General features: G+C 50.8%; 2 protein-coding genes across 5 annotated transcripts in view; one reads left to right on the top strand and one right to left on the bottom strand.

Moving 5' to 3' along the window:
* Positions 1–241: 241 nt before the first annotated feature.
* Positions 242–17,955, bottom strand: GNAT2 (guanine nucleotide binding protein (G protein), alpha transducing activity polypeptide 2). 2 transcript variants are annotated; one of them, XM_011968693.1, is made up of 10 exons: positions 17,864–17,955; positions 16,822–17,039; positions 9,743–9,913; positions 7,457–7,499; positions 7,037–7,178; positions 5,902–6,059; positions 3,546–3,674; positions 3,208–3,337; positions 1,379–1,532; positions 242–977 (listed from the first exon to the last, which is right to left on the bottom strand). In XM_011968693.1, the coding sequence occupies exons 3-10, from the start codon at positions 9,858–9,860 to the stop codon at positions 787–789; spliced, it is 1,065 nt and encodes a 354-aa protein (XP_011824083.1). In that variant the 5' UTR covers positions 9,861–9,913; positions 16,822–17,039; positions 17,864–17,955; the 3' UTR covers positions 242–786. The 2 variants fall into 2 exon arrangements, with proteins under 2 accessions (XP_011824083.1, XP_011824081.1); XM_011968691.1 differs by lacking the exons at positions 16,822–17,039; positions 17,864–17,955 and having other exon boundaries at positions 700–977; positions 9,743–10,234.
* AMPD2 (adenosine monophosphate deaminase 2) overlaps positions 16,747–27,485 on the top strand; it is a 12,260-nt gene continuing 1,521 nt past the window's right edge. The window contains exons 1-16 of one of the 3 annotated variants that reach the window (XM_011968696.1): positions 16,747–17,217; positions 22,239–22,369; positions 22,597–22,727; positions 23,094–23,162; positions 23,253–23,361; positions 23,660–23,846; positions 24,109–24,250; positions 24,363–24,452; positions 24,708–24,837; positions 25,017–25,211; positions 25,298–25,429; positions 25,556–25,719; positions 26,025–26,151; positions 26,243–26,406; positions 26,715–26,835; positions 27,151–27,324. In XM_011968696.1, the coding sequence (XP_011824086.1) occupies positions 17,208–17,217; positions 22,239–22,369; positions 22,597–22,727; positions 23,094–23,162; positions 23,253–23,361; positions 23,660–23,846; positions 24,109–24,250; positions 24,363–24,452; positions 24,708–24,837; positions 25,017–25,211; positions 25,298–25,429; positions 25,556–25,719; positions 26,025–26,151; positions 26,243–26,406; positions 26,715–26,835; positions 27,151–27,324 (2,076 nt within the window). In that variant the 5' untranslated portion in view covers positions 16,747–17,207. Of the gene's footprint in view, positions 17,218–17,519; positions 18,207–22,238; positions 22,370–22,596; positions 22,728–23,093; positions 23,163–23,252; positions 23,362–23,659; positions 23,847–24,108; positions 24,251–24,362; positions 24,453–24,707; positions 24,838–25,016; positions 25,212–25,297; positions 25,430–25,555; positions 25,720–26,024; positions 26,152–26,242; positions 26,407–26,714; positions 26,836–27,150; positions 27,325–27,485 lie in introns of those variants that run through there. The other 2 variants (XM_011968694.1, XM_011968695.1) reach the window with 2 other exon arrangements.

Here is a 27,485-nt window from a genome sequence, read left to right as displayed (position 1 = left end):
TTGGAATAGTTTGTTGCAGTAGTTTATTCTAAAAACCAGGTGTTGAATTTAATATATGGCAGCTTTTATATAGGATTTATTTCTGTGGCCCTAAACACAAGCAGTTTTCTTTTTTCTTTTTTTTGAGACAGATTCTAGCTCTGTTGCCCAGGTTGGAGTGCAGTGGCGTGACCTTGGCTCACTGCAACCTCTACCTCCTGGGTTCAGGCAATTCTCTTGCCTCAGCCTCCTGAGTAGCTGGGATTACAGGCGCCTGCCACCATGCCCAGCTAATTTTTGTATTTTTGGTAGAGACAGGGTTTCACTGTGTTGGCCAGACTGGTTTCAAACTCCTGATCTCGTGATCCGCCCACCTCAGCCTCCCAACATGCTGGGATTACAAGCGTGAGCCACTGCGCCCGGCCTGCACAAGCAGTTTTTACGTGCCTTCCCTTCAGTTATGTTCGTGCTCCTCAGAATAACCCTGTGAAGTAGGCAGGGAAGTCGTCTTCATTTTACAGTTGAAAGACTCAAGACTCAAAAATAAAGTATTCACATTTTTGTATTAAGTTGGAAAACCAGTACTGGAACCTGGGGGGTCTTCTAACTACTGGCCTGTGCTCTTTAAGCTGCACTATCTATCCCACTTTGAAAAGAATGTATGAAACACAGTTGCAGTCATGTATACTTCATCTCCAAAGAATGGATTCATTCTTCATGTCATAGTATATTGACTATAATCTTCTGTTTTTAATTACCCAGATTCCAAGCCTGTTTATAGAATTTATACCTGAGGAATGGTGAGGATTAGAAGAGGCCACAGTCCTTGAGGTTTTCTTTGATGATAATATCTGTAACTGCATCAAACACAAATTTGACATTCTGTGTATCTGTAGCACAGGTCATGTGACTGTAGATTTCTTTGACATCTTTTCGCATATTGAGGTCAAGGAACTGGCTCTTGATGTAATTCCCCGCATCATCATAGGAGTTGTTACCTGGTTTTCCAGAAAAATAGTGAAAAAGTAGAATAAATGAACCCTTGTTAGTTGCTGACTCACTTTAGGTGATTGACTTGATCCTTAAAATGTAGACAACAGCAGCTGGGGGCCTGTTTTTGGAGGGAAGGTTCTCGATTACACTCCAATGTTTCTCACTTTAGTTGAAAAGAAATTGAGGAGAGGTGTCTCTCCACCTTTGGTTTTTAGTAGGTATCATATGAAGTCAGTGGCTCTCCTGCATCTAATCCCTGCTGTATTCCAGAGAATCTGAATTTAAACCCTGTAACTGTGCCCAAGGTTTTCCCTTAAGTTCTTTATGTCACCTTAGCCTAAAAAATGAGACAATTGCCAGTCACTACTAAAAGGCATTATTATTATTTCCAGCCCCTGACACTTACCATCATACTCTGGAAAACAAATGCTGAGATGGACTTTCTTGATTTTTTCCTCAAAGAGATCCTTCTTGTTGAGAAAGAGGACGATGGAAGTAGCCGCAAAGAACTTGTGGTTACATATGCTGTTGAACAGATGCAAAGACTCATGCATACGATTCTAGTAAGAGGAAACACCATTGGAAATATCAGATTTGGCTTACGAATAGCTACCTACTTCCTGCTCTTGTTCCCCTTGGAGAGACCAGTGCTCCAAATGTAAAAAGCAAGACAGAGAACAGCTTATCTCTTTTTAATGTACCAGAGTAAAGCCAGAGAGATGTGGGTTCGTTCTAGTTCCCTGTCTTTTTAATAGCTGTGTGACTTGTGGAAAATTATTGAGCTTTTTCTGAGTCTGTTTTCCTGTCTTATAGGGTTATAATGAAAGCTAAATGAGATTGTATATGTATTGTGTCCATGATAGTGGCTGGCATATAGGTCTATAATATGTGTTATGCAGATCTTTAGCAGCCAGGGTGCAACTGAGAACTTGACATTTTATAAGTAGTGCTGATAATGGGTTGAAACAGGCCCAAGTTAGCATGTGCCCATATGCATCTCCAGGATGATTTTGATAGGCTTCTTTCATGGGGTCCCAGATCTCAGTTTGGGCTACTTTGGTCCTGTTGCCACATGGTGAGGGTTGGAGAATTTCCCAGTGCCATACCACAAGCATTTCTGCTCTCTCATTTCCTTCTCTGATTGCTACTTAGAGAGCGAGAAGTCGTGCTATATATCTGCAGAGGCTGCCCATTGCCCCAGCCCAGCCTGCTTTTAGGGAGCAGGTCTTTAGGATTTTGAAGTATGCTATCAGTTGACTAGAGTTCAGTCTACTTATCTAATAAAACAAGAACAATCTCATTTGTGGCTTTTCCCCCCATAATACTCCTGTACAACCCTTTAAGGGTCTTACAGACTTGGTTTATAGGCTTTAGGGTTAAAGATGGAAAGTCTCTTATACTTTAATCTTTAGGGTTAAAGATGGGAAGTGAATAGCTCTGTAAGCCATCTTGGTTAGATGATATTCAGAGTGCCCTAATGTGAAGTTAAAACTACAAGGGGAAGGGAAGAGAACAAGCTGTGGCAAGGGATAGGAGTATCCCTTTCATCAGCAAGCTGTGGACCTCCATTTGTAAGCAGATGCTTGGGTGAAATTAACGTTTTTCACGCCTCTAACCTTTCTCACTTCAGAGAAGGTAACTGGCTGGGCTCTTAACACTTGTGCTGTAGAACTCGTGTCCTACAGAATTCTACAGGCTAAAGAGAACCACTCTTGGGTAGTCTTCCAGCTGCCAATTTAATTGGCATGAGAGCTGGTCTGCCAGTCTCTCCTTACTCCTATGGACAGTACATTTTTAGCCTTCTAAGTGGGGTTACTAGTTCAACCCCTCTATTATGTTGCAATGAAGATTCATATATGCTATTTTCTCTGTTCTATCATTTTCATCTCCTTCCTTAGGCAACTTGGGAGAGTACTAAGTGTAACTCCTTTGCTTTGCCTAGTTGATGGTCCCTTATCTCTTTACATTCAATTCCTCTTACGAGCTTTGTGATGTCCAAGTGATACTTCGATGTCTAATTTGAGACCAAGCTCACTCTCAGTAAATTTGGAGCTCTAAAATGCTAACCTAGAACCTGCAGAAGAAGTTGTTTTTCTAGAATTATTTGCATGAGACATTGATTGGTTTGCTAGACTGAAATTACCTAAGTTGGGCAGTAGAGTGACACAAGACTTAGAGAAAGGCTCATGGGGAGAACTTGTTCCACCAAAGCTTCTTGGTGCAAGGGCCACTCACCACTTCGTCATCTTCCACCAGCACCATATCATAGGCACTGAGGGCTGCACAGAAAATGATGCAGGTGACTCCCTCGAAGCAGTGGATCCACTTCTTTCTCTCTGATCTCTGCCCTCCCACATCAAACATCCTGAGGGAAGAAGCAGCTATTTTCATAGGTATGCCCAGCATCTGACCCATAGGCCTTTGACGTTCACCCCATGAAGTGGGAGAGGAAAAGGGGGAGAAGCAGAACAGTAATTTAGATTAGGCTTCACCAAAGGCCAAGAGGCCTGCCTGTGCCCCTTTTCGGGATTTCACACGTGTATCCGAGAAGCCCCAGGGAACCATGCACTTACCTGAAATTCAAGTCTTTGACAGAAAACTTGGTTTCAATGATGCCCGTGGTTTTGACTCTGGATCGGAGCACATCTTGCTCACTAGGGAGGTACTCAGGGTCTGTGATTCGTTCTAATTGGTTCAGGTAGCTAGAGAAAAGTGATTAGCATCAGTGACAAATTTTCCACAGATAAGGCTAAGAGATGTAAAAGGTATCTTACCCAAAGTCACACAGCTAATTTGGTGATAGAAAGCAGGACTAGAAGCCATACTGTTAAATTTAGGATTCTTTCCTTTAAACCTTCATAAGTCATTAACTAGAGGAAATGGGGGATGGACTGAGGAATAAGCCCACTTGTGGCTGGGGTTCCAGCACATTTAAATCAAGTTAGGTAAGTTTTCCTTGGGTTTCCCCTGACTGCAAGCTTTTGTAGATTTTGGAATGGGATTTAGTGGTTTCAGTGGGTGCTAAAAGTTCCATCAAGAGGCAGTAAATTGAAAGAGACTTTAGAGACATGAACCAATGCAACACATGGACTTTGTTTATATCCTGAATCAAACTGGGGAGGAAACATTTGAGATAACCGGGGAAATTTGAACACCAATTTGGTGATATTTGATGCTATTAAAGAATTGTTAACTATTTGGGTGTGATTATATTCTTTTTATAAAAAGGGTCAATATTTTAGAGATTCATAATGACATTTTTAGCATGAAATGATACCTGGAATTTGCTTCAGAATAATCCAGTAGGGAATGGAGGTAAAATGAAATAAGATTGGCCATGAGTTGATAACTGTTGAGGGGTAATTCATTATATTATTTCTACTTTCATATATGTTTGAAAGTTACCATAAAAAAGAAAAAGTTAGTTTTTTAAAAGAAAAGGCAGGAGGAAGGCAGATGTGAACTGAGATGACTGAGAGGAGGAGGGAAGCACAAGTAACACAAGTGCCTGCTGTATGCCAGGCATTTTAATGTGCAGATTCTCGTTTAAACTCCTAAGCCATCAAGTTTCATATCCCCATTTTACCGATGGAGAAATTCAGGAGAATTAAAGACTTGGCTAGGGTCAAGAGAAATTGTGGTGTATTATGAAAAATATTCAGCTTTGTAGTCAAGTAGCCCAATGCAAATACAGTCTCTGCCATTTATCTACATGACCTTGGGCAGTTGATTAACTTCTCTGAACTTCAGTTTTTCATGTGTAAAATGAGGCTAATTAGAAAGGTACCATCTACCTTAAAGTCTTATTGTGGCCGGGCGCGGTGGCTCAAGCCTGTAATCCCAGCACTTTGGGAGGCCGAGGCGGGTGGATCACGAGGTCAGGAGATCGAGACCATCCTGGCTAACATGGTGAAACCCCGTCTCTACTAAGAATACAAAAAACTAGCCGGGTGTGGTGGCGGGCGCCTGTAGTCCCAGCTACTCGGAGGCTGAGGCGGGAGAATGGTGTGAACCCGGGAGGTGGAGCTTGCAGTGAGCCGAGATCGCGCCACTGCACTCCAGCCTGGGCGACAGAGCGAGACTCCATCTCAAAAAAAAATAAAATAAAAAAATAAAAAAATAAAGTCTTATTGTGTAGATGGGTAAAGGGCCTTGAGATGATATACACAGCACACCTAGCAGTGACTGGGCTTTGACTGCTCCAGGAACAGTAAGTGATAGCATTATTACAAGATTAGGAGACAGATGGTTAGGTTAAATAAACTCAGGTTTGACTTCAAAGTCCATACTTTTCTATGATCCCATACTGTCTGAGGTAGGATTGATAAATTATGTCCCTTATCTTTTTGGAAGCAGCTTTGCAATGATGGTACTAATTCCTGACCACCTTCCTTTGGTTTGCCCTCGCAGTTTGTGTCCCCTACCTTGGCATCCTGACATAAGATGCTCCAGGTGTAGGAGACTCATTTCTGCTTAGTGGCCTAAGTAGATCTTAGATTACCAGATAGAAAATTCTGCCCTGAAAGAGCCATCATGAATCACATTACTCCTGGGAGAGTGTATGACAGAACTGCAGGGCTATCTTAGGGTTCTGGAAGGAGAGGCTCAGTGTACACCTCAAGAGAACAGGGCTGAGGGCTATGAGGCAGAGCACCTCTTTTGAATTTTGCATCTTTAGCCTTGTAGGCTGTAGTGAGCCAGTGTAAAGCAATATAAAATAGTGACAACTGTGGCAGATCTCCCCATAGCATTAAATTCAAAACATTGCTGAAGCCTAACAAAACAGATCCACAGGCCGAATTCAGTCTGGGTCTCCAGCTTTCAATGCCTGAAATTTTGGGTTGGGTGAAATTTCTCCCAACCAGAGAGAAGACTGGCTAGAAGATTGCTTAAGCATCAACCCACCCTCTCCCCAGTCAAGAGTCTTACTAAGATGCGGAGTCATTGAGCTGGTATTCTGCAGCTCTCTCGAAGCAGGCTTGCACCCCGCCATCCTTCCACAACCTCCTAATGACCTCCACGAGCTCTGGAGGCATAGTTCCCTCCTCAATGGAGTCAGCCAGGTTGTTGAGCTGTCGCCCATCGTCCTGTAATGCAGAAACCTGGTTAAGAACTTCACAGGAGTAATAGCTTTCCAAGAGGCTTCTGGGAAGACTGCTGAATGGAGCATTTTACATTACTACAAAGACCTAAGATGGAAGCAATCTGCAGTGAAGATTCTATGTAAGAAAACTACTGATTAATTTTTGAGTATGCTCCCCAGATGCAGAGGGTGGCACTATACCCAGCCCTGGGATGTGTCTAAAGCAGGGCAGGGGTCCCAGGTATTTCCTCTCTGGAGTTTCTGGCTTCCATCCTTAGTCTGAAAGTTTACTGCCACAAAACGTGGGTCCTCTGCTGCAGAGAGACTGGGAATGTAAAGGCCAGATTGACCATGAAATAGACAAGATAGAAGACAGGGACCCATCACCTTTGTTCTTCAGTGATTTAAAGCTAGAAAAAGGCCAGTACTAGAAGTAGGGATTTCACTTACAAAAGTTCCATGGCCAGGAACCCAAGGGTAGCAATTTAAATGTAAAATAAAGTAAAAAAGCAGAGGAGGCTGTGAGCAGCTTTATTTTGTAATTATTTCTTATAAAGTAGGGCTTGAGGCCAGGCACGGTGGCTTACGCCTGTAATCCCAACACCTTGGGAGTCTGAGGCAAGAGGAGTGCTTAAGGCCAGGAGTTTGACAAAAAAAAAAAAAAATAGCTGGGCGTGGTGGTGCACACCTGTGGTCCCACCTACTGGGGCTGAGGTGGGAGAATCACTTAAGCCTGGGAGGGTGAGATTGCAGTAAGCCATGATCACACCACTGCATTTCAGCTTGGGCGAGAGAGCAAGACCCTGTCCCAGTAAAAATAAAGGTGGAGGTTGCTTACTTCTCCAGGACTGCATTAAGAGATTTGAAATTCAGCAGGTGGGATTTTAGTTACTATTTTTCTTACCCATCTTTCCATATAGTTTGTATGTTTCTTCTAGCCTTTCTGCTTCCACCCTTAACCACATAATAGTAACCACATACCGCACAGCTTGATTCAGCATAGTCGATGCCCAGTGTGGTCATGGCCCGGATGATAGCCAGGATGGACTGCAGCACATTTCCATAGATGATAGCCTTGAACTCCAGGCATTCTTCTGGTGAATAGCCATCCTGGTGAATGATCCTGCAAGGGGCAGACACTCTGTCTTTAGTTGGACCTCAGTAACCAGACCTAAGGGATTAGGAATTTGGGGGTATTTAAGGGGTCATAAGAATCCTATCTCTCTGTTGCTACTGCTTTCTCAAAGCGGAGGGTGGGGGCAAGAGGTACAGATGAGGGGCATTGGAATCAGATCCTTTATACCTGGGCTCCTTGAGGCTAAAGAGCCTTTCACTTTGAATACCTCCACTGGCTGACTTCTTCACCCTATCCCAGTGCTTTGGGGCTTTGTTGCTACTCACTTCATCTGTTTGACGATGGTGCTCTTTCCTGACTCCCCAGCACCTGGAAGGAAAAATGCTTGTGCTTTCGATTTCCACCAGTTCTCCCCAGCCTTCCAGGAGATGGCTTGGGAGAAGTCAGAGCCACTGCTTGCTTGGGGGTCTTGTTAGAGGAGAATACACAGGGATGACTGCTGCCCTCAATTTCTGGCAGGCTTGAGCTTAGGCCATTCACCCTGGATTTAGAGCAGTTTCTTAATTTCAGTACTAGTTAGTTTGGGCTGTCTCATGCATGGTAGGATGTTTAGCAGCATTCCTGGCCTCTACGCACTAGAGGCCAATAGCACCCCACTTCCCTAGTTATGACAACCAAAAGTGTCTCCAGACATTTCCAAATGACTGCTGGGAGTCAAAATCTCCCAGATGTAACAGATACAGGGGGAGTCCTTTAACATTTCTCCTCTGTGCCTATTTTTGACTCAGGAGAGTGATGTTGGGGTAAGATTGGAGAGAGCTGGATCATTTCACCAAAGTACTATATTTTCATCACCTTGCCGTTCCCTTTTTTTTTTTGAGACAGGGTCTCAGGTTTATAGCCCAGGCTGGAGTGTCATGGCAGGATCTCGGCTTACTGCAACCTCGACTTCCCGGGCTCAAGTGATCCTCCTACCTCAATCTCCTGAGTAGTTGGGATTCCAGGCGTGTGACATCATGCCCGGCTACATTTTTTTTTTTTTTTTTCCTTTTTGAGACAGTCTTGCTCTGTCTCCCACACTGGAGTGCAGTGGTGCTATCTTGGCTCACTGCAACCTCTGCCTCCTGGGTTTTAAGCAATTCTTCTGCCTCCGCCTCCTGCATAGCTGGGACTCTACAGGCGCATGCCACCACGCCTGACTAATTTTTGTATTTTTAGTAGAAACAGGGTTTCACTGTGTTGGCCAGGCTGGTCTCAAACTCCTGACCTCAGGTGATCCACCTGTCTTGGCCTCCCAAAGTGCTGGGATTACAGGTGTGCACCACTGCACTCGGCCTATTTTTTTTTTTTTTTTGTAGAGACAGGGTTTCACCATGTTGCTCAGCCTGATCTTGGATGGGACTAAGTGGGTTTCCTTTATTGACTAAAGTGTCCTAATGTCCTCATTCACACTCTGCTCTCCCCATCAAAAACTTATACCTTTAATACTGAGTTTATACTACCCTAATGCCTCGACCTCCTCCCATTTCGCCTGTGCTTGTTCCCTCTAAGCAGCTTATCCTGAATCTAGAAGAAATCTGCTTAGGCTTAAAAGATCTCTCAGTGGCCCCACCATCTCTGTTTCCCCCTGCGTAACCTCCTGGGCTCCTTAGAGTCTGGGTCCAGCTTACAGAGATATGCTCCTTTAGTGTGTCCTTACGACTGTGCCACAGATCAGCTGGGGGAAAAGAAGGCACCTTAGCCTAGTGCGTCAATTCCCAGATCCCTTATGAGGGCTTGGAAACCCAGCTCAGGCATCCAATCTTCTGCTACATAGACCCCACCTGCTCCAGCTACCCTACTTCCGTGGTACCAGTGGTTTCTTTTCCTAAGCCACATGTCTCAAATGTTCTTGTCTTGGTTTTATTTACAGCCATGATCAATTTCCCTGACAAATTGAGGTGCTTTTATTTTCTCAGCACAGACCAGTGATCTGCTTAGGAGCTCATCAAGTTGATGAACCTTCCATCTGGCAGGGGCTTTGAAGGTGGCTATTGAATAGAGAGCCAGGAAGGGACTGCTATACATAGACGCTATTCCTCCTCACTCAGGGACCCCTGCTTCCAGAATTTTTACTGCAAACAAAAAAACCACTATACTTTGGCAAAAACCAGTGGGACTATCTCTGGGCCTGTTGGCACTGACTGTATATTGGGACTTGTGAGCCTGTTGGTGAGGGAAGGTCCTGTTCTCTTCTGATTTCTTGGCTTAGGGTTCTCTGACTGCAGATTGGGTACAATGTGCAAGTCCAGGGTCCTTGAAGCCTAAAGGATGTGTTAGGTTTGGTTAGATTTGGAAATGGGAGGGTTCATGGTGGCCCTTGCACTATTCCTCACTCAAGAGTAGAAAAACTCTGGAATAGCCTTGGCATTCTGGATCCCCTTGGGGTGGCTCTTTAGGCCCCATATTAACTCAGCTCTAGATCTCCTGATCACCTAGCCTGAGACTGTGTAGAGGAGAGGAAAAATGACCTGCCACCCCTCCTTCCCATGGGGTGAGGTAGAACCCACTGACCCTTCAGGAAAGCAGGAAGGACCCCTGCCTTCTCTGGCTCATCTTCCCATCTCACTCACCCAGCAGTAGCAGCTTGACAGTCTTGGCTTCCTTATCAGCATCTTCCTGCAGCTTCTTTTCTAGCTCCTTGGACCTCTTGGCCAGTTCTTTGTCCTCAGCACTGGCTCCACTTCCCATCTTTGCCGTCTTGTCACCTTTTTCAGGCCCCTAAACCTTTCTCGTAAGGTTTCCTGTATGTGAGACGGAGAGAAGGAAAAGAGTTGGAAGTGAGTATCCCAACTTGGCTCCCCTAAAAGCTGGTCTATACAAGGTCAGGTAAGAGAGCAGGCTGTAGGGTCTTGTACTCTGCCTACATTGACTGAGACTCCCTACTCCAACTGGAGACCTACTTCTTAGTCTGGGGATTGTAGCCTTTATATCTAGCAATGTGATAGGTCAAGCCAATTAAGAGCTTTGTCAATATGGCAAGGGGTAAAGACTCAAATGTTTATGTAACTAGGGAAATGATCTGCTGGGTTCTGGGAGAAGGACAGGATGCACAACCACTTCCATCCTTTAAGGGGCTCATCCCCTGAAAGTCTCTTGCTTCCTTGGATTTATTTGCATCATAGAGCTAGAGATTACGGGCACATAGGTAGGAAGCATTCCTTATGTTGAGTCTCCAGATTATGAGGTCTTGGTTTCAAGGGCTTCAGGGTATCAAAGCATACTCGTTTACCATAGGCTGGTCCTGGCAAGGAAATTTGTTTTGGGTGGTGCCCTTCCTTGGGAAGATTAGGAATGTTTCAGGTCCCACAGTGGCTGCTGCTCCAGGAAGCTACTAGCATTGCTGCTTTGTACTGGCCCCTCGCTTTGTACTTCTGTTATTGGCACTTATCATTTCATATTGTATGTCATTTTACAAATCTTTTCCCTCACTGCATTTCTCCCCCTGGAGCTCAATGGACCAAATCTGACCTATCTTTGAACCTCTCAGAACCTGTAGTTTGTTCGTGGATCAAAAGGTTTGGTGAATGAATAAATGTAGAAAAAGGGTGTATGGTGAAGAGAATGGGGTTGCTTCCCTTCGGCCCACTAAAGCCAGCTGAGTCCCAGCTTCACTTCATAAGTGAACTTTGCTGGTATTCGGTGTGGGATTTGTGCTGCCTCACACAACAAACTCTGCTTCTTTGGGAAATTAGACTCCAGACTCTGGCTTCTCAAAGGTCGGGGCAGCTCTCTCCCCCTCTGGCTCTCATCCCAGCTGCCCTTTCCTGGGGCAAAAATGAGGGTGCGGTCTAGTAACTGCCTCACAGACATTGAGGACTCCACAGGTTGTACTCCTCTATGCCAGTTATTTCAGTTGACTTACATGAGTCTTGCTGGCGGAGCCTCCTCGGGTGGAGATGTTTTAGAATTTTGCTGCCCAAAATGCGGATCAAGAGCCAGCAACATCAGATCACCCAGAAGCTCATTAGACATGCAGAATCTCAGGCTTTAACCCAGAACTTCTGATTCGGAATCCGCATTTTAACAAGATCTCAGGTGACTCTAAAGACATTAAAGATTGGGAAGCACTGCCCTCGGGAACTGTTTTCCCCTCAACTTGCCTAATCCTAAGAATCAGCTGGGTTGCTGGTTTCTGTGTGTCTTCAAGTCTTAGGTGCCACTGACTAGAAGATCACCCTGCTTTCTGAGATGTTAAAATAGTGTACATGTTTTTAAAGGGTATGTTAGAATCAAACTCCAGAGCCAGAGAAAATATTTTAAGCTAATACAGGTAGTTATTACGCCTGTGGAGTTTGAAAAACCCTGCCCTGAAACAGTTCTCAACTTTTAGTGTACAGTAGCATTTACCTGGAGTGCTTTTTAAAAAATACTGATTAAATTGGTCTGGAGTGCAGTCCAGGCACAAGAATTTAAAAACATCCCCAGCTGATTCTAGCGTACAGCCAAGGTGGAGAACTGAGCTCGAAGGATGTAATTTGCTCTTTCATTTGAGAGCTGGACTTGTGCAGCAGTGGCCAGTTGGGACTGGGATGGTCAGGAGTAGAATCTAGGTCTCCCCGCCTATCAGGTACCCTGAGCCATAGCTAATTATCTTCCTCCTTCACACCACCTTTCAGCGACTGTACGGGCTGATGGAGAAATAGGCAGCTGCTGAGGGGCTTTCCGTGGTAGCCATGTTTTCCCATCAAATTGGCAAGTGCTTATTGATCTAAGGGAAAACAGGAGAGTCTCTTTGAAATTGTGACTATCTTGGAATCTTCATTATAAGGTTTCAGTAATTATACCCCACTGCCAGACGTGCTGTAGCCTACCCACAATACCGGTAACTCACACTGAGGCCAGAGCTATGCTGAAGGCTACACTGTTCAAGGGGCTGCCTGGAACTATTAATAATTATTATGTTATAGTTATTATAATAACTGCTGAACAATGTAAGTGGCTCATAACAGTTAATTCTCACAATAACTGCTATCATCCCCAATTTACAGACTAGATTAACAGAGACTTGAGAGTTAAGTAACTCATTTAAAGTCGGCTGGGCACAGTGGCTCATGCCTGTAATCCCAGCACTTTGGGAGGCTGAGGTGGGCGGATCACCTGAGGTCAGGAGTTCCTAGCCAACACGGTGAAACCCTGTATCTACTAAAACTACAAAAATTAGGCCGGGAGTGGTGGCTCATGCCTGTAATTCCAACACTTTAAGAGGCCGAAACGGGCAGATCATCTGAGGTCAGGAGTTTGAGACAGCCTGGTCAACATGATGAAACCCTATCTCTACTTTAAAAAAAAATACAAAAATTAGCCGGGCATGGTGGCAGGCACCTGTAATCCCAGCTACTTGGGAGGCTGAGGCAGGAGAATCACTTGAACCCAGGAGGCGCTGCACTCCAGCCTGGATGACAGAACAAGATTCTGTCTCAAAAAAAAAAAAAAAAAAAGCCCAGCATGGTGGCATACATCCAGCTGCTTGGGAGATAGAGGCACGAGAATCGCTTGAACCCGGGAGGCGGAGGTTGCAGTGAGCCGAGATTGCACCACTGCACTCCAGCCTGGGCGACAGAGTGAGACTCTGTTTCAAAAACAAAAAAACGAAGTTATATGTCCTAGTGAACAGACAAACCAGTGATCCTTCTTTCTATTACTCCCACATAAGTAGCCAGAGAGAGAAAGCATGGGCAAATGCATCAACTCGATAACAGCAGCCCTTGTTAAAGGAACCACTAACTTGTTTCACACACAGGGAAAGTGGGCTCGTTCCTTTTTCTACTGCTACCTCTGCAAACTTCTGTGCTGCTTCTGCTTTGTTCCCTAACCTACTGGGTGGAAGTTCCCCATTCTCACTGGAAAGCTGAGAGAGGGAACTGCTAGCCCTCGCCTGGTCTGAGAACACAGATCCATTACTGTGCATACATCATCCTGATGCCTGTGACCTCCTGCCTCTGCCTCTGTTGTCAACTCTGTGCCTTTGTTGTAGCTGTTCCACTTTATGATCACATTTAGGGACAGTTTCCTGATGAAGTAAGTAAGGTATGTAGTGCTATTTCCATTTTTGAGGTGAGTGAACTGAAGTACAGAAAAGTGATCCTCACATTAATAAGCAAGGTAGTATCAGAAGCCAAGCCAGAGCTCAGTTGTTTTGATTCACAGCCCTTTATAACCGTATCATCTTGGATGAAAAGTAAATCACTGTTTCTCAGTGATTTGGGCATGTTTCCTGAGTTAAGGGATCTGTCTGACATCCGTGGTAAGCCTTGTCTTAAGTGAACTGTGGGTAAAGACTTGTCCCAGATGGAGTGGGAGGATATGAAGGATGAGAACTACCTTCAGGACCTTCCAGTCCATAGGCAGAGGTGGGGGAAATTCACAGAGAAACAAATTAGTGAAAGGGATACTGCAGTAGTGCTGGGAAATTCAGAGCTGTTTAAGACCTAGCATTCACCCCCGGTAGGAAAGGCAATTAAACACACAGCTGACTGTCTGACAAGTTCTATGGCAGAAGAAAGAAAAGGGTGATTGTGAAATGAACAGACTTTCCACAGAGAAGCAGAACAACAGTGGAAATGGGAGATTAGTGTTTTGGGGAAAGGAAAGAGCATGAAAAAACAGGTAGAGGTACAAGGTACAAGGTGTGCTCAGAGAAGACCTGGACTTTGATGTGACTGGACTGGAGTGAAAGGTGCATGGAGTGGAGGGCTGGGAGGTGAAGATAAGGACAAGAAAGGGAAATTGGAGCCAGCCAGTGAAGCGCCTTCAATGGCAAGGGGTTTGGCTAAAATCCACTGGGGTCTTATAAACAAGTACAGATGGAAACAGCTGCATGGTGCTATAAACACAATGCTGGGTGACTGAGGTGGGGGGTAGAGGGAGCTGGCTGCTAGGAGAAGCTAAGAAAGCAGAGCTGAACAGCTTGTTTCTAGAAGGGCCTAGGCATAAGGTATGGTTTGGGAAATTGCCCTGGCCAAGGACCTTTTTGGAGATGCAGATATTCTCTCCCAAGTTTAGTATCTGTGAAGATTGTTCTGGCCTAGCTAGGGAGGCTGACATCACAGTGAGCTGAAGTCCAGAAGTAAAGAAAAGCAGTTCTTCAGAGAAACAGGAGTGCACCATCGTTAGGGAGCTGGGATTCCAGGAGGGTCAGTTAAGGAGCCATGTGGGGAACAGGCTAGGAGGGGAGGAAGCTGTGTTTGGAGCTAGGGAAGATCCCAGAGGCTCAAAAGCAATGTTAAGGCCTCAGTGTGAAAAAAGCCCAGGCCATAGGATGACTCAGGCCTTTATTTCCCAAGCTCTATTCTGCATAGACAATGAAACCTCACTGTGATTCTTGCTGGTATTGAGTGGGTGGAGGGACTGATGCTTAACTGTAATCAGGGCCGACTTCCTAGCAGCGACAATACACCAGATGACCTGGAAATAGGGGAGGGTTGTAGAGTGAGGGGTGTGTTGCAGATCGGACTAGGGGACTAGCATAAAGGGACTAATGAACTGGTTTGCCTGGGCTGGGTGGAGGGCAAGGATTGCCACCTATTGGCTGCTGAGGTAGGTAGGTCTGCATTAAGCAGGAGGCTCAAGAGGCCTGGCCCAATGCAAGATACTATCTTTAAAACTATGTCAACATTTGCATCTCATCAGAAGATACATGACATTCTATGTAGTTACATGGTGCTTGATTTTTGAGATTCATTTTATTCATTCTTGAGAGTCCATCAGCCTCAAAATCCCTAAGGGCCCCAAGACCAATTCAGTGGGCCATAAATGTAAACAGAATAGTTTAAGTCTGGGGTTAAGACCCAGGGAAGTCTGGGTTGGGGGGACTGTGGAGTCAATTATGGATTTTTACCGATTTTTGTTGATTTCTAGTCCCTTGATTATAAAAGTTATGGGTATGTATTATAATTTTCAAAATGCAAATAAATAAAATATAACCCATAATTCCACCACTACAGATAATCATTGGTAAACTTGTTGGTGTGTTTCTTTTCTACCCATGTATATCACATAAGTAGGACCATTCTGTATATAGTGTTTTGCATCCATTCTTTTACCTAACTTTATATTGTAAACATCTCCACATCATTAAACATTTCTCCAAGAACAATTTTTAATGGCTGTATTTCATGGTATGAATCTTCCATAAACATTCCCCTACTGTTGGGCCTTTAAAGTGTCTAACTTTCCTACGCAATACACATTGTGGTGCTGAGCAACTTTTTGCATACATATTTTTCTGGCAGCTCTTTTTAGAAAAACTCCAGAAAATTGATTACTGGGTCAAATAATAAGAACCTTTTTGAAACTTTTGATTATATATTACCAGATGGCTTTCAGAGAGATTATATCAGTGTTCAAGGCCACCAGTAATGTGTGTGCACACGTACGTGTGTGTGTGTCTCCCATCTCACTAACTATACCCTTGCCACCTGCATTAGTGTTTGTTTTTTTGTTTTTTAGTCTTTGCTATTTTGATAGGTAAACCTGGTTATCTCTGTTCGCTTTTTAGTTTTATGGATTCTGTGTGAGGTGAAGAGGCCAAGTTTTTTTAAGTTTGTTCAGGGAACAGTAGACAGGGATCAATGGAAGTGGCACCAGATGCAGGTGGAGCACAGGGTTCAAAGTCCAGAATCCAGCGTGGGGAGAGAAGAGGCAGGCAGAGTTTGGGAAGGAACTCTGCTGTAGGGGTGGTGAGAATTGGGAGGAGCCAGACAAACAGCATTAGAACAACTGGGTTTGGGGGGCAAAGGCCTCCCACAAGAGGGAAAATAGGGAAGAGATTAATTCCTGCTAATGCATTTAATTATATTCAGTGAAGTCTTAGGGACTTCCCTCCACAAGTTCCCTTTAGGTCGGATTTTCTACCCCTTGGCAGTGGGGATGCTTGTTGGATAGGATGTCTGCAGACCCCAGAACGGCTGTAAGTGAATCAACCTGTGAGTGTCAATAGAGAACCAAGGCCAAGGCTAAAGCAATGGTAATAATAAAAAAGTGCTAACTACAGGCCAGGCACAGTTCTAAGCAGTTAACTTATATTAACTCATTCATCTTAACCACCATATAAAGCAGGTACTCTTACACTCATTTTACGGAAGAAACAGAAGCACAGAGAAGTTAGGTAACTTGCCCAGTATCAGTCAGGAAATAGGTGAAATCTGGATTTGAACGCAGACATTCTGGCTAGAGTTAAAGCTCTTAACCACCAAATACAGAAATGTGGGAAGGGGAGCCAGAATTGCAGGGCACAGCCTCCTACCTATGCCGGCCGGAAGAAAACAGACGACCAGGTGAGATTGCAGGGGCAGGACTTCTGCTTAAAATGAATCCTGGGACGATAACAACAGCTACCTTTCATTGGGCCCTGACTTCGTGCCAGGCGCTGTGTAAAGGGACTTTACGTTTAATCTTCACAGTAACCCCTTTGAGTGAGGTACTGTCATTACCCCATCTTACGGATGAGGAAGCTGACGCACGAAACTGGCCCAAGATCAAGGGTCAGCTCAGGCCAGCCCTACCACGGTGTGGCGGCTGCCCACGTGGCGCCCAGGAAGAGAAAAAAATGGCGAGGCGGGGTCGGCAGGCGGAGGCGGGGCCAGGCGGGGGCGGGGCCAAGGGCCGCAGAGCCTGGCGCGGAGCCGGCGAGATTTTCGTGGGGTCGCACCTGTTGCGTGACTCCCCCACAGTCCGGCCGCGGGAGTCCGACCCTGAATGCCCAGGGAGTGTTGAGAGAAACCTGGACGAGTTCCGGGTCCCGCTCCCTCGGGAGCACGTGGCCTACCCGTCTCTCGATTGCGATTGCGGGGTTGGGTGGTCGCGACACCGGGGTCGCCTTGAGGCCAGTCTGGCTGCTGAGATCTGCGGGAGTCCACCTCCGGCCAGCTGGCAATTTTGAAAGACTGCCTTACTTTCCCCATCTCAGTGCCAGGGCAGGGGCCCTTGGAGTGACTTGGCCGGAGTCTGGGGCCCGACCACCCTGCCCTCTCTCAGGACCCGGGCTTTCTGCTGTGCAGACCCTCGTGGGCAGCCTCCCCTCGGAACTCGGACAGCATGGCTTCAGGTGAGTGTGTGTACGTGTGTTGGAGGGAGGGTCTCTGGGACAGAGAAGTGCTGTGGCCAGGGTGACAAGAGGGTGGGAGTCACAGCACAGCAGCAGGACGTAGGGAAGGCGGTCAGCTCTTCCTACGAGGGCCTGGGGAGCAGAGCCAGAGTGTGCAGAGCCAGAGGAAAAATCCGAAGAGGCTAGGGTCTCTGTCCCAGACCCCCAGACAAGGGAGTCTCCTGGCCTTCCTGCCTTCCTAGGAGGTAGCTATTTGGCGACGGTGGAATTTTCCCAAGACAGGCCCCTCCCTCCTGGGCTGGGATTCTCGGTTCTTCCCCCTCCTCCCAGAGCTGAGCTACCCCCGGAGCTGAGGGTCAGATGTGGAAGGAAAGTGGGTGCTGGGTTTTCACGGAGTATGCCAGCCCTGCCCCGGCAGGACTGTGTTTGAGCTTGGACTCACTCGCTGCTGAATTCCTATTTGTTATTCTTTTTTCTTCCAGACTAGCTGGAAGGACCAGCTAGCCTGGACTTTGGCTTCTTTGCCCTGGAGCCCTGGCATAATGGGCTGAGGGCTCTTGGTGGGTTAGTGGAGAGCTGGGGGCTGGCCCTTCCCCATCTTCTTTTCTACCCACTCCCTCCCCCGCCCCCCGCCAAGCCCAGCCACCATCAGTCACGTCACTCCTGGGACTGAGGAGGGAGGGGAGGGATAGGGGGCAGAGATGGAGGCCCCACTCCCCGAGGTTGCCTAGACAACATGAGAAATCGTGGCCGGGGCCTCTTCCGCCTGCGGAGCCGCTGCTTCCTGCATCAGTCACTCCCGCTGGGGGCGGGGCGGAGGAAGGGGTTGGATGTGGCAGAGCCAGGCCCCAGCCGGTGCCGCTCAGACTCCCCCGCTGTCGCCGCCGTGGTCCCAGCCATGGCATCCTATCCATCTGGCTCTGGCAAGCCCAAGGCCAAATATCCCTTTAAGAAGCGGGCCAGCCTGCAGGCCTCCACTGCAGCTCCAGGTGAGTGTGTGCTTCCTGGCCTCAGGATAGATGCTGGGCTCTGTCTTGCCACCTCTCGCCCAAGCTGCTGGTCCCCTCAGAGGAGGCCACCTCCTCTGGCATCCTCTCTGTGGTGGTGCCTCTTAACCTCAATCCCAGGGACAGCCGGCTTGGAAGGTGGGGTGAGGGGTGGCCGGGGGTGGGGGTGGATCTGAGATATCTGTGCCAGGGATGCTGTCCTCTGTCACAAGGAGTGGGCATGGTGTGGGTGCAGCAAGAGGTGTGTGTGCACACGTGTCAGCGTGTGCATGTGCTAAGACTGCATGTGGAGCATGTGTGAATGGAGTGGGGGTGTGTGGGACTGTTTTGTGGACTGGCCACTCTGACTGGTGCCTGTGCCTTTACCAGGCAGGCTCAGGCTGTTCTGTGACTAGTTCCACTTTTTAGGACCCCACATCTAGATCCCCCTCACTGGGGGTCTGACATCTGGGCACAACCATTGTTGGCTGGCATCCCACAACTGGGGGCTTGACTGTATTTATCGTTTGCTATTTGCTCGTTCCTTGTCTATGTCATGAGCCTCCTTAGGAGTATGGGGCGTCCTTGGTCAGGTCCGTGCAGGCTTCAGACTGGGGCTGCTGCCCGCACTGCGTGTGCTCCTGCACCCTTTGGTTCGTCTCTCACTCTAGTAAGCATCTCTGCATCATTTGGAGCAGGCAGCGAGGTGCGGCAGTGCCTGTCTCAGTGAGGGCTTGGCTGCCTGGCTCTGTGCTTGCAGAGGGTTGTCTGCCTGCTGTCTGCTCCCAGGCCTTGTGGCTAAGGAAAGACCCACCCTGACTTTGATGACCAGATCATGCTGACTGCCCCCCACCCTTGCAACTGTCTGTAGCCATAGCCCTACTATCAACCTCCTATATTTTCTTGTTTCATTGAAGATGCCTAGTGCTAGGTCTGTACTGCCCTGAGGGTGTTCTCTGTGCCCAGGTCTGTGCCATCCAGAAAGGGTGTCCCCTGGGTGGGGCCCTCCCTGGCCCGGTTTGGTTCAGCAATAGGGCAACTGATACGGATCTAGCCCAGAACTGGATACCCTTCAGTGGTCAGATGGTAAGAGCATCTGACACTTGTGGGGTCAAAGCCGTGGACACCCCTGTGCCTACTGAGGCAGTCCTGGCAGTGTGTGAGGGGCTCCTGGTCGAGAGGGGAGATGGGGTGCTCAGAATCTCAGAGTTGGTGGGAGTGGCTCTGGAGCGGCCCACTCTGGCTTTTGCTTGACTTCTCTGTAAGTGTGGGTGTATGTGTGTGGTGCTGGCCGCTAGAGAAAGGACCAGTAGGCAGCTGAGTCTTCTAGGCCTGGCCTCTGAGAACGTAGAGGTTACTTACTGCCTGTGTGTCACCTTCAGTGAGCCTGTGGCAGCCCTGGAGAGTGGCCTGGCAGGCTGGGGGGATGGCGTTGGCTGTTGGAATCTGTCCTGCTCACCCCATGACTGCTGTGGAGCCCCAGACCCCTGTGCTAGGAGAGGGGGTTGAGATTTGGGCCTTTGACTCAACTCCTGCTAACCCAATATGAACTAGCCATGGAGGTCTGTGGTCGGCCTCCCCTAGATGGAGTTAGAAGTGGTCTGGGGCCATATGTAGGGAGGAGGTGTGTAGAATCAGGGTTCTTGGGCAAGAAAAGGTCTTACACTCTGGGGGTGAGGCAGGTTCCCCTCTTTTCTTCCTCTTTCTACTTTGTCCTTGTCCAAGAAAGAGATAGAGTCACCCCATCTCCACCCCTGCCAAGTTCACTTCACTGCCCTTTACTGGCCTATTGCCTTCACCCTGCACTGGGCCCAGAGAACCTCCCACTGTCCTCAGTGGGCAGGGCTACAAGTAGGATGTATTTTGAAGGTCCCAGGAGTTCATAATTGCAGGCCTCGCCTCAACACAGAGCCTGGTGTTTTGCAGAACACTTGCAGAGCCATTATCTCTGTGAGCCTTATGGCAGTTGTGGCTAGGCAGGGAAGGGAGCACTTACCGCCCCACTTGTAGATGAGGACCCACAGCCTTCCATGGTAGGTAGAGACATGCCTGGAAGCAGGAACAGAATCAGACCCATGTCCTCCAAATTCTAGCTCCCTTTCTCCCAAACTTATTCTGGACAGTTTGTCCCGTCCCTGATGATAGGCTTGGATCAGGGATTGCAAGTCTAGGGGCCTGTGAACCAGCCCCCTGAGCAGCTGGGCAGCGGGGAAGCCTCAGTGACTGGCCCCTACCTAGACTGGGCCAGTTCCTCAGCTGCCAGTTAGCTTCTTCCCCAGCAAAGGCCCTGTCTCTCCTAAGGGACCCCATAGTCAGGGCCCAGAGGACAGTGGTGAGCACCAAGGCCACTGCCAGGGGAGGCTGCCCTGGGGCTGTGGGTGTGGAGATGAGGAGAGCTGTTCCCTTCCTTTTTCTCCCCTCTTACTCTTTGGCCAGCCAGGCCCTGTCCACTGACTGTCCCCTAGGGCAGTGGATTTTAAGGAGGCTTGGCTCCTCCCTGCCGGCCTGCCCTGCCCAAATCAGCCTACCCTGCTACTCCCCCTTAGGAGCCTCACATCTGGCTGGGTCCTCCCTGGCACTGTAGAGGCCCTCTTCAGTTCTGGAGCTCATCTTATCTCCCAACTCTGATGCCCCTTTCCTTGTTTTCTGGGCTCCCTTGAACTCCCCTAGCTCTGTGCTCACGGCCATCTCAGGGTCTCCCCTGCTTGCAGCTGCACTTGGTACAGCCTGTGCCAGCCCCTGAGGGACTGGCTGCAGCTTCACTGGCAAACAGGCGGGCAAGGGGCACAGGGCTGCTGGCTGGAGCTGCCTGCACTCTGCAGGTAGGGTTCAGGCAGGGCCCAGGGTGTGCAGGGGACGGGGTCTTGGATCTGGGGAAGGCCCCTCCCTCTTCCCTTCGTCCAGCTTTGGGACCAGTCCTGGAGTATTGGGAAATGGGTGCAGAGACTTTAAGGCCGGTTACCCAGGCAGATCCTGTAATCCTTCCCTAAGCCAGGGTGGAGGGTGCTGGATGGGAGCACTCCTTACAGCCGGCTGAGAGAGGCAGTTTGGGTGTGGAAAGCTTCCCACTGAGGAGCTGGGGCTGCTGAGCCCAGGGAGGGTCCTTCGGGGTAGGCTGGAAGCCTTGGCAGCCCCCATAGATCGGCGGCTTTACGGCCCTCTGGTGCCATCCTCCGGGTGGCACAGATGAAAAGTCTAGTCTTGATGGAGAAAGACCCCTGGCTTCTGACACTCCATTCCCCAGGGCCCTCTGTGGTGCCCGCAGCCCAGATCCTGGAGCCTGAGTGACATAGACCGTTTGTGGCAGCTCCTTTTAGAGGGGCAGGCCAGGCCACATTTTGGCAGCCGTGGGGCCCTGGGGGAGAGGGCAGGCCTCCAGGGAGGAGGTAGGGTTCCCCTGCCAACCAGGCCTTCCACTTCCTCTCCTCTTCCCTTGAGGGCTGGTCCCCAGGTCAGAGCTGAGCAGCAGCTGTGGCTTTTCTTGTGCTGCACAGGTCCAGGATGTCAGGCGCAGGGCCCTGCCCCTTTGACTGGAGAATCTGCTAGTCCAGGGGCGGGTCTGATCCTGGGTTGCCTGCCCTGGGAGCTGCAAGCTGGGGGTCCCTGGTGTGGCCGCCTGGTCCTTACCAAGCGCCTGGTGTGTGTCTCTGCGGGTGTCTGTGCGTACGTGCATGTGTGCGCACATGTACACGTGCACCTGCCTCTGGGAGGTAGTCATGTGGAGATTCTCATGGCCTGAGGGAGCAGGCTCTAGTCTGGGATTCGGTTCTCATTTGTGGAGGTAATGAATCTACTTGTTCCAGGGGCAGACTCAGAATCCCCACCCCGAGCCTGAAATGGTGAGGGGTCCTTGTGTTAGAGGTGAGGGTGAGCCCTTTGGGAGCCACACACAGGCCTACTCCTCAGCTACTGAGGAGAGACTGCCCTCTTTCCCCACCCTGGGCTCTCTTGGGAGCTGGCCTAGTCAGGGCAGGGGCCCAGGGCTATCAGGGGCTGCCCCTCCACCCTTTGACCCTGGCATCACTGTCTCTGCAGAGGCTCGGGGTGGTCTGGGGGCCCCTCCGCTGCAGTCTGCCCGATCCCTGCCGGGCCCCGCCCCCTGCCTCAAGCACTTCCCGCTCGACCTGCGCACGTCTATGGATGGCAAATGCAAGGAGATCGCCGAGGTATCACCTGGCACCACCCGCACCCTCACCCTGTGTCTCCATGCCCTGCCTCTGCTCCCCACACCCCTCACCTCAGCTGTCCCCTCACCTCACGCTTGGCTGTCTCCTGATCCTCAGCCTCTCCCAGGTACCCCTGGTCCTGCTGCCCTCACCCCACCCTTAGACTGTGTAGGAGAGTGCCCGAGGGCGGAGGGCCAGCCATGCTGACCTTCCTTCCCTCCCCCCAGGAGCTGTTTACCCGCTCGCTGGCCGAGAGTGAGCTCCGTAGTGCCCCGTATGAGTTCCCCGAGGAGAGCCCCATTGAACAGCTGGAGGAGCGGCGGCAGCGGCTGGAGCGGCAGATCAGCCAGGATGTCAAGTGAGCCCAGCAGGCAGCTGCTTAGTCTCCCTCCATACCCGTCCAGACCCTTTCAGAGCCCCTTCTCTGCCTCTTTCCCTCGCGCCCTCCCTTGGGGGGCTGCACAGGGAGCCTAGAGTGGGCTTTGGAGTCGGGCTGCTGGGTTCTGTTCTGTCTTCTAGCCGCCGGTGTGGCTGGGCCATGTTGCTTAACTTACGGGTCTGCTTTCTCATCTCTAAAGTGAGTGAGAACAGCACAGGGTTCTGCAGCTCTGCCTTTGAGGATCACATGTGACAACATGTGCACAGCACCTAGTGTGGTGCTGAGACCTGGGAGCAAGGGCCGTCCCTCGTGATCTGCCTGACCTCTCACCCCTCTTGCCTCTAGGCTGGAGCCGGACATCCTGCTTCGGGCCAAGCAAGATTTCCTGAAGACAGACAGTGACTCGGACCTACAGTGAGGAGGGCAGAGGGGCACAGGGGATGCGGAGCTGGAGTCTGCCCTTCTGCCGGCTCCAAACCCCTCCCTTGAATGCACCCCCTGCAGGCTCTACAAGGAACAGGGTGAGGGGCAGGGTGACCGGAGCCTGCGGGAGCGTGATGTGCTGGAACGGGAGTTTCAGCGGGTCACCATCTCCGGGGAGGAGAAGTGTGGGGTGAGTATGGGGTACACGTGGGGCAGGGCCTTGAATCTCCATCACCTATGTCTTAGTGGGTTCCCCCAACCTGGAGACCTGGGGGTGGAGGCTGGAGAGGGTGTTTCTCTTTCCAGCAGCTGGAGGGGCAGAGGGGCTGGCTGGGAGCCACTTGATGTGCTGGACCAGGGTGATCTGAGTATTCCTGGGGGCCAGGGCCTGTGGGAGGTGCAGATAGTTTGGGGTCTGAGATAAAGCCTCAGGGAGGAGGTCTCTGAGTCCGAGACTGAGGATGGTGATTGCATGTCCTCATCTTCAGGTGCCATTCACAGACCTGCTGGATGCTGCCAAGAGTGTGGTGCGGGCGCTCTTCATCCGGGAGAAGTACATGGCCCTGTCCCTGCAGAGCTTCTGCCCCACCACCCGCCGCTACCTGCAGCAGCTGGCTGAAAAGCCTCTGGAGACCCGGACCTATGAGCAGGGCCCCGACACCCCTGTGTCTGCTGGTGGGACCCCCCATCTCTGCCCCACCCCATGTGCCCTAACCTCCTGGGCTTCCTCAGCCTAGTGCCTGGGCACCTCTGCCCTGCCTACCTCTCCCTACACCCAGCCTCATTCCAACCTCGTGGTGTGCAGGGGTGGAGGTTGGGCAGGAGCTGTCTGACCTACTGGGTCTTCAACATCTCTTGCCCTCTGTGGGGACTTTGGGTTGGGCAGTGGGTGGCTTGGAAGAGCCCTGCTCTGACTTTACCCTCCTCACCCCTGCAGATGCCCCGGTGCACCCCCCTGCACTGGAGCAGCACCCGTACGAGCACTGTGAGCCAAGCACCATGCCTGGGGACCTGGGCTTGGGTCTGCGCATGGTGCGGGGTGTGGTGCACGTCTACACCCGAAGGGAACCTGACGAGCAGTAAGAGGGGTGTGGTGCGTGTTGGGGGGATGCAGCGTGGGAGGTTGCATTGGCTTGGGAGAGGCCACAGGGCTCAGCTTGCTCTCCTCACCCAAGCTCCCCTCCATGCCAGTTGCTCAGAGGTGGAGCTGCCATACCCTGACCTGCAGGAATTTGTGGCTGACGTCAATGTGCTGATGGCCCTGATTATCAATGGCCCCATGTGAGTCCCCTGCCATCCCAGACACTTAGCTTGCCTCCTAGCCCAGATTCTCCAGCCCCAGTTCTGCCCCAGACTCCCATCACCTGGTGTCTTGCCTTTCCTAGTTGCTGAGCCCTCGACTTGCCTGCAGTCTACTGGCCTCTTGGCAGCCTCCATCCTTACCCTCCCATGTGCTCCCTCTGATCTGCTACCCGAGCCCTCCCCAGGTGCCTCCCTTCAGGGCCTAAGTCCCTGCCTTGTTCTCCTCATGCCCAGAAAGTCATTCTGCTACCGCCGGCTGCAGTACCTGAGCTCCAAGTTCCAGATGCACGTGCTACTCAATGAGATGAAGGAACTGGCCGCCCAGAAGAAAGTGCCACACCGAGATTTCTACAACATCCGCAAGGTGGGCCCTGACCCCGTGACCCTCTCCATGTCCTCATCCCACACCTCTGCCCAGCCTCCCCTTCAAGGGCCAGGCCCCCCACAGAGCATCCAGTACAGAGGGTCCTTTCCCATCGCACTGCCCTGGGCCCCAGACCTTCCTGGCCTCTGGTGGATCAGCAGTGCCCTGTTCCACTCCAGGTGGACACCCACATCCATGCCTCGTCCTGCATGAACCAGAAGCATCTGCTGCGCTTCATCAAGCGGGCGATGAAGCGGCACCTGGAGGAGATCGTGCACGTGGAGCAGGGCCGTGAACAGACGCTGCGGGAGGTCTTTGAGAGCATGAATCTCACAGCCTATGACCTGAGTGTGGACACGCTGGATGTGCATGCGGTCTGTGCCAGTGGTGTGGGCTGTGGGACTGAGTCACTCAGGGGACCAGGAGTCAGGGGTGACCTGAGCCTTCCCACGTCCCCCAGGACAGGAACACTTTCCATCGCTTTGACAAGTTTAATGCCAAATACAACCCTATTGGGGAGTCCGTCCTCCGAGAGATCTTTATCAAGACGGACAACAGGGTATCTGGGAAGTACTTTGCTCACATCATTAAGGTAAGGAGGCCGCCTTCCCTGGCAAGCCTCGAGCCTGAGGATCTGGGGGCTTTTAGGGGGTGAGACTCAAGGAAGGTGGGCAGATGACCCCCTGAAGAGCTCTGATTCAGCTCACCTCATGTCTAGGAGGTGATGTCAGACCTGGAGGAGAGCAAATACCAGAATGCAGAGCTGCGGCTGTCCATTTACGGGCGCTCGAGGGATGAGTGGGACAAGCTGGCGCGCTGGGCTGTCATGCACCGTGTGCACTCCCCCAACGTGCGCTGGCTGGTGCAGGTGCCCCGCCTCTTGTGAGTGTCCCTTGGAGTGGGAGGGGAACCTGTGGGGTCATGTTCAAGGGGTCAGGGCCTGCCTCCTGCCCTCCTAAGATGGCTGAGCCTCCCTTGTCCCTGCCAACCCCTCTGAGTGCAAAGAAGGGCTTCCTGGTCCCACCCATGGTCTGTCCAGCCTGGCCCACCTGGGTATCCTTGCTTTCCCAGTGTGGTTCAGATGTGCCCCTATGCTCTTGGGCCGAGCTCTGACCCTTACTGGCCCGCTGGGTTTCCTCCCATTGGCCCTGACTTGCACATACCTGCATGTTATGTCTCGCCTGCAGTGATGTGTACCGTACCAAGGGCCAGCTGGCCAACTTCCAGGAGATGCTGGAGAACATCTTCCTGCCACTGTTTGAGGCCACTGTGCACCCTGCCAGCCACCCGGAGCTGCATCTGTTCTTGGAGCATGTGAGCAGGCAGCACAGGGCTGGGTATGGGGAGCACAGCCAGCTTCACGTCCAGCTGCAGCTCTGGGTCTGACCCCAGGGTTCTGTATTAGGTGGATGGTTTTGACAGTGTGGATGACGAGTCCAAGCCTGAGAACCATGTCTTCAACCTGGAGAGCCCCCTGCCTGAGGCGTGGGTGGAGGAGGACAACCCACCCTATGCCTACTACCTGTACTACACCTTTGCCAACATGGCCATGTTGAACCACCTGCGCAGGTGCCTGCACCACCCTGTGTCTGTTTGCTGTGCCGTCTCTTGCCCAACAAACTTCACTCTTGGCACCTTGGGCTGGGGCTACCAGACCTCTGACCCACCTGTTGCCTGGACTAGATGGGTTCTTTCTCTGCCCTTGGAGCTACATCTCTCACCCCTCACAGCCAGTAACCTACCCCTGTCCCCCTTATCCCAGGCCTGCATAGTTATCGGCTGGAGGACATATGCAGGCTGGGTTGGGAGGTCAGGGGGCTCCAGTGAGCCCAGGTGATCCCAGGCTCAGGAGCTGACACTGTCTTCATGTCCCCCAGGCAGAGGGGCTTCCACACGTTTGTGCTGAGGCCACACTGTGGGGAGGCTGGACCCATCCACCACCTGGTGTCAGCCTTCATGCTGGCTGAGAACATTTCCCATGGGCTGCTTCTGCGCAAGGTCAGGATCTGCACGCCCAGCCTTCCCTCCCAATTGTTCACCTTCCTCTGAACCATTCGAGCCCCTTCAGTAACCAATCCTCCTCCCACCCAGCCCTCAGATTGGATTCTGCCTTCCCAATGTAACTACCCTTCCCCTGCCAGCCTCCAGCCTGGGGCCCCAACTTGGATTTTGACTAATTCACCCTTTGCACATCAGGCCCAGCCTGGATTCTCCTCCCCCTTCCCTCTTCTGTGACCTGGACCCCCAGAACCACTGTGCCCTGCCCAGCCTCGAGGCCACCTGACAGGCCCTCCCTCCCTGTTGCCTGCCCAGGCCCCCGTCCTGCAGTACCTGTACTACCTGGCCCAGATTGGCATCGCCATGTCCCCGCTCAGCAACAACAGCCTCTTCCTCAGCTACCACCGGAATCCGCTACCGGAGTACCTGTCCCGCGGCCTCATGGTCTCCCTGTCCACTGATGATCCCCTGCAGTTCCACTTCACCAAGGTCAGAGCCCAGCAGGCAGCCAGGCAGGCGGGCGGGTCCCAGGACGCTGGGGTCTTTCGGGTTGGGGGAGGGGGGTCTCTCGGGTTGGTGCTGCCCCCTGGTGGTAGAGCATAGCAGGCCAATTGGCAAGTCCTATGGAGTTTGGGGGTTGGGCGGATGGG

Source organism: Mandrillus leucophaeus, unplaced genomic scaffold (genome assembly GCF_000951045.1).
Source record: "Mandrillus leucophaeus isolate KB7577 unplaced genomic scaffold, Mleu.le_1.0 Scaffold857, whole genome shotgun sequence".
Taxonomy (NCBI): Eukaryota; Metazoa; Chordata; class Mammalia; order Primates; family Cercopithecidae; genus Mandrillus; species Mandrillus leucophaeus.
Note: the sequence above shows the minus strand (reverse complement) of the source record. Positions and strands in the feature narration are given on the sequence as shown.